The sequence below is a fragment of the Carassius auratus genome, chromosome 41 (genome assembly GCF_003368295.1).
Source record: "Carassius auratus strain Wakin chromosome 41, ASM336829v1, whole genome shotgun sequence".
NCBI classification, from domain to species: domain Eukaryota; kingdom Metazoa; phylum Chordata; class Actinopteri; order Cypriniformes; family Cyprinidae; genus Carassius; species Carassius auratus.
In genome coordinates, this window is record NC_039283.1 from 6,811,390 (window position 1) to 6,821,947 (window position 10,558).

Consider the following 10,558-nt stretch of genomic DNA (forward strand, 5'->3'; position numbering starts at 1 on the left):
GCAGGTCATGAAACACTGTCATAAGAAAGCTTTTAAAATAACTGTACACAAGTTACTAGCTTTTTGTGCAGTTATAATACACACATACATAAAGTACATATACATACATCTTTTTGTTTTATTTTCAGGAACGCTCAGTGAAGAGCAGAGAGCTTTGTGCCAAAAGAAAAAATATAGAAAATGCCCAAAGTTGACTAGAGGACACAAGAAGGAGGAAAAAGGCATCAGTATGCCGATTTAACTAACAGTCACTAAACTCACAAGCTAAATGCCCCCACGATTTTAAACATACATATCAAATCATATATTAGGTAGTGTACTGAACTATTTTAGTATATATTATATTCAGTAACATTAATTCTATTCAAATGTTTTTCATTCAGATTTTACAAGTGCTAAAAAAAATGTAAGCACTGGAAAAAGAAATGCAAGAGCATTTAAAAATAAAGCATGATGATGAAGAGGGAAATTCATTTGAATAATTTGCTTTTATTTCATTTTATAAATAAAATATAAAACATTTGACATTTTTTGATCTTTTAAATAATTGAAAATGCATTTTTAATTTGGAAATAAATCACACTGAAGACATATCATACTTCTATAGGAAAAAAATATATAATTTTTGTGAATAATAAGATATATTTGTGAATGTAATTTGGATAATTGATCATTTGAATATGTACTTTGTATTTGCCTGAATTTGGTGCATGTTAGCTTTTCCGGATAGAGACTTAAAACCAAAGCTACAAATCAGAAAATAATCCACCTTCTATCAATTTCAGCAGATTTAATTAAAGTATAGCATTCATTTCCAAAAGTACTGTCCAATTAATTATAGTAATAAATGTACCAAATATATAGTTTTTAGAAAATAAATATATAAGTAAATAATTTAGCATGATTCTTTAAAATGTATGACTATTCAAATGTACTTTTTACTTGCCAAAAGAGTGTTGCATTAATAAATGCTCATACCTGTCTTTGAATAATGCTTAAATATTATATTCAAATTAATTAAATTGTAGATCTTGTCAGTTTAAATTTTTTCTTGCTGTTTTTAAGTGTTAAATTTGCCCACAAGCCTCATTTAGTCTACATAAAAGCCTCAAAGACATTCACAGCAATATAAGTATTAGAGGCATTCTTCCAGCACAGGGAGAAGCAGAGCCAAGAGAGCCATCAACACCACACTCGCCTGGACACCGACAACAGCATTTGAGGCTGGGGAAAAGACGACAGATGATCCGTTATTAGATTACTTAAAAAAAACACAGCATGAAAATGCATTTTCTGACAATCAGTTAGCTTGTTTTTTGAATAATAACTGCTGTGTGTGAATTTGGGCTAATGCTCACAGTTGATGACTTGGCTGGTGTAGACTGTCACATTAGTCAAAGGGTTTTTAGCCACACAGGTGTAATTGCTGCCCAAGATTGACTTAATGGGAAGTTCTATGGAGGATTGATTTCCCACTACGGTGCTGTTTTCGAAGATCCAGTGATACACAGCTGGCGGCTGAGACACTGCTTGACATGTTAGGACGGGGGGAATCCCAGGGCGTACAATGATCTGCACACTCTGTGGTCCAACTGCCCAATAAACACACAGAAATTTAGTTCATGCTAAATAAAAAGTCTTTTAAAGTCAGATATATATATCAAAGTAATTAAAAAATGTTTTATACTACTCACAGATGACTGCCAGATCATATGGGCTACTGACATACTGTCTGAATTCATTTGAAGCGACACAATGGTATCTCCCATCATCAGCGGTCTGCAAAGTTTTGAAGGTTACAGAGGTGTTATTTTCTGAAAATATAACTTTGTCTGATGGCTGGAAATGCTGGTTGTTTTGAAGCCAGTGGACTGTGTTGTAGCGTCCCTTCACATTACAGGTGAGCGTTAAGCTTTGGGAAGCCAGAGGAATAGTGCGATCGGGGATCACGTCCACTGCCGTGATGGTTTCTGTGGAGTGTACAGAATATTAGACTAATCCCTCACATTGTGGTAGGTAGTGTTATTGTATATCAATCCTCGTTTTAATGATTATTAGTTTGCAGTCTGTACTGAATGTGAAGCCATAAAATACCATGTAGAGCATAATAATGTCTAGAAATGACTTCCTATTGAACTCTTCTATTCAATAAAAAAAAGATGCATCAGTGTAATCCAATTGAAGAACAATTGACTCTTATGAGCCGGTTATTATTAGTGAAACATATATGTTACCAGTGCAGTCTGATTCCCAGAAAGAATGACTCTTATGATTGAAAACATACAGAGTGACCAGCTCTTATGAGCCGGTTCTTTGAAGCAATCTTTCAAAAAGATGCCCTGCATAATGTACCACATTAGCAGAGAATTTCTTTATTATTTAACCAAAATGTTCAGAACATTTTCATATCCCTTTAAATATGTACATGGAAAAGACAATTTGTTTTAAAAAAAGATCCACAAAGGACCAAAAGACGTCACTGTAAGGAGTTATAGCTTACCAATAACAGTCAACTCGAGTGATGCGTTGCTGCTTCTGCCTGTGATGTCATTGATGGCCATGCAGGTGTAGAGTCCACTACTGTTTAGTGAAAGAGCTGTTTTCACAAGCACTGGACCATCTCCCACTTTTGAAGTGTTGTGGAACCAGCTATACTGACTATGAGGACGAGAGATGGCAGTACAGTTGAAAGTCACATTGGAGCCCTCCTCTGCCATGGATGGTCCTTCAACTGTTGTATTCCATGGACCATCTGAAAGATGCAATATACATTGAAAATCATTCCCATGAACATTAATGCAATGGACATGTTACAAATATATCTGAGTTACTCACAGTTGACCATCAGGTCATAGCTTGGGCTAGTCATGTTGCTGACAACATTACTTGCTTCACACTGATAAGATCCATCATCACTGAGATTTATATTTTGGAAGCTCAAGGTTGAGTTGTTATTGGAGAACGTGATTCCATTTTGAGGATGAAGGACCATGCCATTCTTCATCCACTGAATGTGTTCAACATCTCCATTAGCAATGCAGGTTAGTGTGAATGGCTGACTGAAGATTGGTTGCTGATCGCCAGCACTCACAATCACATGGCTGATTGGATCTGAAATTTAGAGGTGAAAAAATCAGACAGATTACATCATTTAAAGGGGGGGGGGGGGTTGTCTATACATTGTTTAGAACCCCACTCATATTTATTGTACAGAAAATAGCTGAAACATTCCTCAAAATATTCTATATTGTGTTGCATAAAAGAACTGGACTGTGTGAGGAAATGATGACATAACTATCCCTTACTAGTAAAACTTAAACTTTCCAAATGACTCTATGTAAAAACTCAACAGATGTATTGACCCGCCTGTTGTAAAACAAAACTGATAAACTATTCATACAGTATACATTATTTAAAGGCCTAACAACTTGCCTCTTAAAGTTAACTCCAGTGATGCATTGCTGCTGATGTGTGTAATGTCATTGGAGGCCATGCAGGTGTAATGTCCGCCACTATTTGGTGAGAGAGTCATAGTTAACACTGGACCCTCTCCCACCTTTGAGCTGTTTAAAAACCAGCTGTATTGACTTGTTGGGTGAGAGTTAGCAGAGCAGCTGAAGGTCACATTATGTCCGATAGCTCCTACAGTTGGACCAGAGATGGTTGTGTTCCATGGACCATCTGAAAGATGCCATATACATTGAAAATCATTCCCATGAATATTAATTCAATGGACGTGTTACAAATATATATGTTACTCACAGTTGACCATCAGGTCATAGCTTGGGCTAGTCATGTTGCTGACAACATTACTTGCTTCACACTGATAAGATCCATCATCACTGAGACTTATATTTTGGAAGCTCAAGGTTGAGTTGTCATTGGAGAACGTGATTCCATTTTGAGCATGAAGGACCGTGCCATCCTTCATCCACTGAATCTGTTCAACATCTCCACTGGCAGTGCAGGTTAGTGTGAATGGCTGACTGAAGATTGGTTGCTGATTGTCCATATTCACCATAACATCGCTGACAGGAGCTACATTTCATACAAAAATTTTTTTTTATTTTTTTTAGATTTCATATTTTAAAAACAAGGATTTTGAACATTTTCACACTTTAGAACAAACACACTTACTGGTTTCATTTTAGCAAAGAACTAAACTGAATGACTCACCATATACAGTTAATGTCACTGAGGCAAAGCCGCTTCTGCCTGTGATGCTGTTGAAGGCCATGCAGTTGTACTGTCCGCTATCGTTTTTTGAGAGAGGTGTAGTCACATACACTGAACCATTGTTCACATTTAAGTTATTAAAATACCAGCTGTATTGACTTTGGGGACGAGAGTCAGAGGAACAGTTGAAGGTCACGCTGGATCCCACTGCTGCTATGTTTGAACCAGAGGCTGTTGTATTTTTTGGGCCATCTAGAAAATGGATTAACCGTTTTAATCATCTGTTTCATGTTAAATTGGTGCACTAATATTTTGTCTTTACATTACAAGACAACTGACAATGAAATACAGACATATTTAATTCAGTTATGTTGAGATGGGGTACGATGCATTTACAGGATATCAGTTTGTATATTATTGGAGAAAATAAATGAAAAGATTTGCTAAGTTGAGCTGTCTTGCTGAATAGTGGTATCAAGTATTCAAATTCAGATCACAAGCAGAGATGAATAAAACCATTTCAATAAATGTATTGAGATTTCATGACCATTTATCTATAGTCAAGAGAGAAATTAAATGTGGGAGGACGTCTTAACCCTTCTTAATATATTCAATAACAGGAAACATGGATGTCCTGGAAATATCTATCATACTCACAGTTAACCAGAAGACTGTAGGCCAGGCTAGTCATGTTGCTGACAGCATTACTAGCAGCACACTGGTACAGTCCGTCATCACTAAGAGTGAGTTGGTTAAATCTCAAGGTTGAGTTGTCATTGGAGAAAGTGATCATATTGTTGGCGTCCAGGTATGTGCCATTCTTCATCCACTGAATGGATTTCACTGGCCCCACAACATTACAGTTTAGATCAAAAGCCATGCCTTCTACTGGAGAGCTTGTTTGATTCCCTGCTAAAATTGTCACTGCTGAAATCGGATCTAAATAAAGAAAAATATTTATTGGAGATAAACACGACCACAAGAATAATAATTTAAAATGTAATAATTTTGTGTGTGTTCTCACCAACTATATTGATCTTTTTAGTCTCTGCGGCATTTCTGAGTGTGACTGCATTCTGGGCAACACAGGTGTATTCTCCCGTTCTGTTCTGAGTTGCGTGCATAAGATCATAAGTCGGACCAGAGACATCCAGAGGATTGCCGTTGAACATCCAGTAGAAAGAAGCTGTCGGTTTGGAGTCAGCAGAGCATGATAGTGTAATATCCGAACCAGAGATGTATTCCGATTTCTCCGGCGATGCCGTCACTCTTAGGTTACTGGGCCCATCTAAACACATAAAACCAATCCAGTTGATCTTTTGAAACATGAATTTGTTGTATTTTGTAGTGAAATCAACAGTGTGTTCTGTCATACTCACAGCTTATACTGAGATTCATTGGTTGACTCTCTGCTTTGCTGATATTGTTTACCACAAGACACTTGAACGGCCCTTCGTCGTACCGCGTCACACCACTGATGATAAAATCTCGTCCACCATTCCCGAGCACAACTCTTCCTCCCGCTGTGACCGTGGAGCTTCCGTTCGTCCATGAAAACCACTGTGGGGTTCCGTTTGCGGAGCATGTGAACGTCACGGTGTCGTTAAACTCCACCAGGTTTGTTGCGTTTACAAATGCAGTTAAATTACTGACAGGTTCTACAAGTTAACAGAAAATGTTTTAATGCAAAAGTTTAAAATACTTTCTGTGTTAAAAACAGCTTTTAAAGCCATTTGCATCCCAACAACCAAAGCATCTAGTTCACTGTGTAAGTATTTGGACTTGTTGACTGCAAAGTACATAGAAACCATTGTTGTCAGCAAATGTAACCCTGCAAGCATATTTAATTTTATAAACTAGTTTGTTTGGTTTTTGTATTTTTTTGTATTCAAAGAGTATAAAATAATCACATGGCAAATATTAGGTGTTATTTCGTACAGGGAGTGTAATGTTTGCTGTTTGAAACCAAGTACGTAATCATCTAAACTTTTAATTGTTTGTTTAAATGCTTGTTTTGAAATCGCCCTCATATAAAACACCTAAAGCAAATAATTCCAAGATCCTGTAGATCATGCTGTTATAATAGGCAAATATTATTGTAGTTTTTTTCCCACCCTTTCTTTTCTGTCTCTTGTTTTAGTTTAAAATGGTCTTATATATTACTTTATTATTAAGAGCTAAAAATGTGTCAAATTTCATTGTCAAATTTACAGTTTTCCTGATTTTTGCTCAGCTGCTACCTTGATTTTTATGCAGTAGATTATCAGGCCTCATGAAAATACTTGAGCCTATGAGGGCTCCCTATCATTTCATTTAGATGAGCATTTAAATTAAAATTAAATTACATTTATTCATTTAGCAGACACTTTTATCCAAAGCGACTTACAGTGCATTCAGGCCAACCCTAAGAAATCCTTTGTGTGTTTCTTAAAGAAATCATGACAAGAAATAAAGTACATTATTTTGAAAAATTTTACCTACCACTTAAGTCAAGTGTTTCACATTAAAACATCTAAATTAATTGATACTTTGTATTATTTAATAATTATATTCAGTGAACCTAAAAACTAAAAATTCCATGGCTCAATTTGTTTTTTTGTTTTTTTTTTTTACTAATCTTTACAGTATAAGCAGTGCAGTGACATTTTTAAGCCAAGTAATTTAAATTCTGTGAATATATTTACTTTAAGTTTTACGAATATTTCATTTTTACAATGTGTAGGATTTTATTTCAACTTACCCTGAACTTCTAATGTAATCTGTGCCGAGGCCTTTGGTTGCAATGCCTCTAATACATACAGGCCAGAATTCTTCAGAGTTACTGATGTTAAGGTGAGCTGATATGTAGAACTGTTAAATTCTGTTCCATTTTGATGGCCACTTCCTGTAAAAACGCCCCCTGGGTAACAAAAGAACAATATACTAGGTCCAAACAACCAGGTCCCAACTGTAATGGTCTCTGTGTCATTCACACTTATAGTGACATTGCTCCCGACAGCCACAGGGTTTTGTGATGGAACCAGAGACAATGCATGAAGACCTGAGAGAGACAGGAGTGGCATTCAGCATCATTTTAAAAACATAAAGAAAACTTTCAACTCTTCATTGTTGTTGCAGTCTATTGATTTACATGTAGCCTTTGCATATTCGTTGCTCGTTTCCATCAAGAACTAGAAAATAGTTTTCATATTTATTATGTTCTAAAAGGACACATCGGCAGAGAAAAGTGATCGTCTGATCAAGTGAGTATTGAGTAATACCAATGAACAACATATATTTAATATGTAATTCTTATGTGAATCACCCTCTTACCAAGCATTATTGCTAATATAATTCATTCTCTGTGTTTATGTAATATTCTATGTTATTCTCTGACAATCTGGTTTTAATGTCATTGTATACACAATATATTCCTTAAAATATACATGTACAAATGTACATTTCGTGTAGACATATCTAAAACGAATTACAGTGAGTAGTCAAATATTCAAATATTTGATAAAAAAGTTTTTGCAAAATAAATATATTTAAAAAGCTATTTGTTACTCAATATTTCTGATCATTTCTACAAGTAAAATCTGAAAAAATTCTGAAGATACTGAAAATATATTTTATAAAAATATTGAATAAACTGAAATTGAAATAAATAGAAAAACATTCTATTAAAATACAGTTGAATAATTACCTGATGTACAAATTAAGGTGAAGAATACAATGAATAATTTATGTCCCATTTTGGAAATCCTAGCAAGAGAATTCTTCACTTCTTCCACAGACTTCAGACGAGTCTGCAACGAAAAGGTATAATGATCGTTTTACTTTCATTCAGCTAATATTCACTCTTCTTATGCAAATGGATGCGGTTCACCAATGAGTAAGCATGTGACAGAAAGGTACACACACCTCTTGTCATCATCACTCACATTCCCATTGAGTGCAGGGTGTGTTTGCTGTTGTTGTTGACTGTAATCTGGAACAGACTGCTGGTACCCAGATGACATGCTAGTCACAAACTGAAGGTCATGCCGTACGTATCAATAGTTCCTGGTGTTGTAGGAAAAGATTTGTGGTTAGTACAAATTGTGGACTATCAACACAAAGAGTTGATATTAACATGGAGTGACTCATGATAACTGTTAAAGTTTGACGTTTTCTTTCACACCAGCTTCCAGCGTCACTCCTGGTTTCGACTTCTGAGTATGTATTTTCCATTGTGTATTGATCTGTTTTATCTCAAGAGTAGGAATGTAAACCAAACACAGGTTTGATGTCATTGAGAAGTCATGTGTAACATTACTTCGGTTTGTTTGCGTTCTGAAAGATTAATTCAGATTGACAAGAATTTTTATGCAGTAAATTTAGTCCATAATCATGAATCACTGTTTGGTTTGCGGTTATTTAAATGTGATAGCGCCTTTTTGGCTGGCTTTCATATTCAGTGCTGCTACACCCAAGAACCATTCTTGACACTTTAATAATAATAAAACATTTGATCAATGAAATTTAGTAACTTATTGATCAGGGAATAATATTAATCTGACATAATGACAAATAAGCAAATCGTGTACTAATGTAAGATATTCATCCTTTGATTCTCTTGTCCTATGTGGGGTTGCAGGTATGCTGGGTCCTATCCCAGCATCTTGGGCCGTAGACAGGGAAACCCTTAGGACAGCTGGACAATCAATCACGGGGATGACGCACGGAATTTACAGTCTTCAGTTCACCTAACCTGTTTGTCTTTGAGTGCGGTAAACTAGAGCAAACCCACATCAACATGGGAAGAACATGCAAACGCCTCACATGATGTCTTCCGGCTCAGTCAGGACTGGAGCAGGGACCTTCAGTGACAGTGCCATCCTATTAGTGTGATCCTATTAGTCATAAAGTTGAAAATATCATGTATATCAGATATAGTACATTTGCAAATAGGAAACTAAATCTAATTGTCTTGTTTTTATATGTAAATATATCCCCAGGCTGACATACCACATATTTTGTTTATAAAATGTACAGGGTGAGGCAGGGTAAGACAAAATTTAATTTCAACACCGCCTGAGCTATTTTTACATTTGTAATTTCATCTGAATATCAACATTGTGAATTTGAATCTTTCAAAACAGCTTAATGAGGTTAATTGAATTTAATTATGTGTCTAGGGGGAAAAAAGTGATCCATGACATTGTATTGTGTTTATTTATTTATTTATATTTATATTTATATATTAATTAACTTTACAAGACAACACTGTAAAAAGTGATTTTTTGGGGGCTTGTAAATAAAGATAGCATCAGTTAAGTAAATTTTACTAACAAATACTATTTTGTCTTTTTACTTCAAAATATCATGTTTAATTCAATAAGCTACTTGAGGTTTCATTTTTGTTTATTTTACTTACATACATAAGTACTGTAAATTCAAATGGAACTGCCTAGGTAGAAACGAAAGTTAAAACTCATAAGTATATTTTACTTGGAACCGTTTGTTATGTTTACAAGGATTCTTTAAGTAAATATCAAAGTTATCATCCCATATTTCCCATCAAGCAATGGGGCATGAATAATAAAAAATGTACACTGTTTTATAGTTGTTATTGTTGTTAGTTGTTTATTTTAGTTGTTAGTTGTTGTTTGTTTTAGTAACTCTTTTAGTAATACTCTTTTGTGACACCTGGAGTTTATTTTCTATTCAAAATGACCCATTTATTCTCAAACACTATTCACTGATTGTCATTGTGTGTGGTGTACCAAGTATTGAAGTCTCTGTGTTCATTTGGCTATTCATTTTATTTAGTGGGCATATTATTTTAAAATGATAACAGCCTGTCTACATGCTTTCTTGCATGTTCGCAAGTGATCCAAATGCTTAAATAGCACGTTATTTACCAGTGTTACCTTGTTTAAGTAAATTGCATAAAATCGCAGATTTGATTAAATTCAATGGTTGAGTTTTACTTAAAATATATGAGTGCAAAATTTGCAAAAGAAAAATACATTTGTACCCTTTTTTTCTTCAGTAATAAGCATTAGGCTACACTATATAAAATTTACAAACAAAGAGTCAACAAAATTAACTGGGAATTTCCAAGTAAACCAAAAAGTTTCCAAAAACTTAACTTAAAAATGTCTAATGTTTGTAAATTTACTAGAATTTTCTGAGTGAAAAAACTTTTTTCAAGTAAATCCTACTCCACATTTTTTACAGTGAATAAAAACACATATTTTTTGTTTATTTCCCTTTTAATAACACATTATCTGATGTATCATCATCCTGCACGTGCTAAACTTAAGAAATAAATAAATTTCATACATTTTAAAAGTAAAAGCACATTAGGATGTCATTTCCCCCCATCTTCAGAGGTTAGCAGCACAGTCTTGGAAAA

At 34.8% G+C, this 10,558-nt stretch overlaps 1 protein-coding gene across 2 annotated transcripts; it reads right to left on the reverse strand.

Annotated features, from left to right (window-relative positions):
* Window positions 1-1,031: 1,031 nt before the first annotated feature.
* On the reverse strand, window positions 1,032-8,016 carry LOC113059976 (carcinoembryonic antigen-related cell adhesion molecule 5-like). Of its 2 annotated transcripts, XM_026228714.1 has the most exons (13): window positions 7,862-8,014; window positions 6,917-7,216; window positions 5,556-5,834; window positions 5,201-5,464; window positions 4,834-5,115; window positions 4,177-4,428; window positions 3,763-4,038; window positions 3,433-3,681; window positions 2,836-3,111; window positions 2,501-2,752; window positions 1,695-1,970; window positions 1,359-1,592; window positions 1,032-1,224 (listed from the first exon to the last, which is right to left on the reverse strand). In XM_026228714.1, exons 1-13 carry the CDS (start codon window positions 7,908-7,910, stop codon window positions 1,136-1,138), a joined length of 3,078 nt encoding a protein of 1,025 aa, XP_026084499.1. In that variant the 5' UTR covers window positions 7,911-8,014; the 3' UTR covers window positions 1,032-1,135. The 2 variants fall into 2 exon arrangements, with proteins under 2 accessions (XP_026084499.1, XP_026084500.1); XM_026228715.1 differs by lacking the exons at window positions 2,836-3,111; window positions 3,433-3,681 and having other exon boundaries at window positions 7,862-8,016.
* Between the last annotated feature and the right edge of the window lie 2,542 nt (window positions 8,017-10,558).

Coding starts and splice junctions, on each gene's coding strand:
- LOC113059976 (XM_026228714.1), bottom strand. CDS start 7,910: ATGGGACATAAATTATTCATTGTATTCTTCACCTTAATTTGTACATCA. Junction 5,835..6,916: donor GATTACATTAGAAGTTCAGG/GTAAGTTGAAAT, acceptor GTTAACTTGTAG/AACCTGTCAGTAATTTAACT. Junction 5,465..5,555: donor AATGAATCTCAGTATAAGCT/GTGAGTATGACA, acceptor TTATGTGTTTAG/ATGGGCCCAGTAACCTAAGA.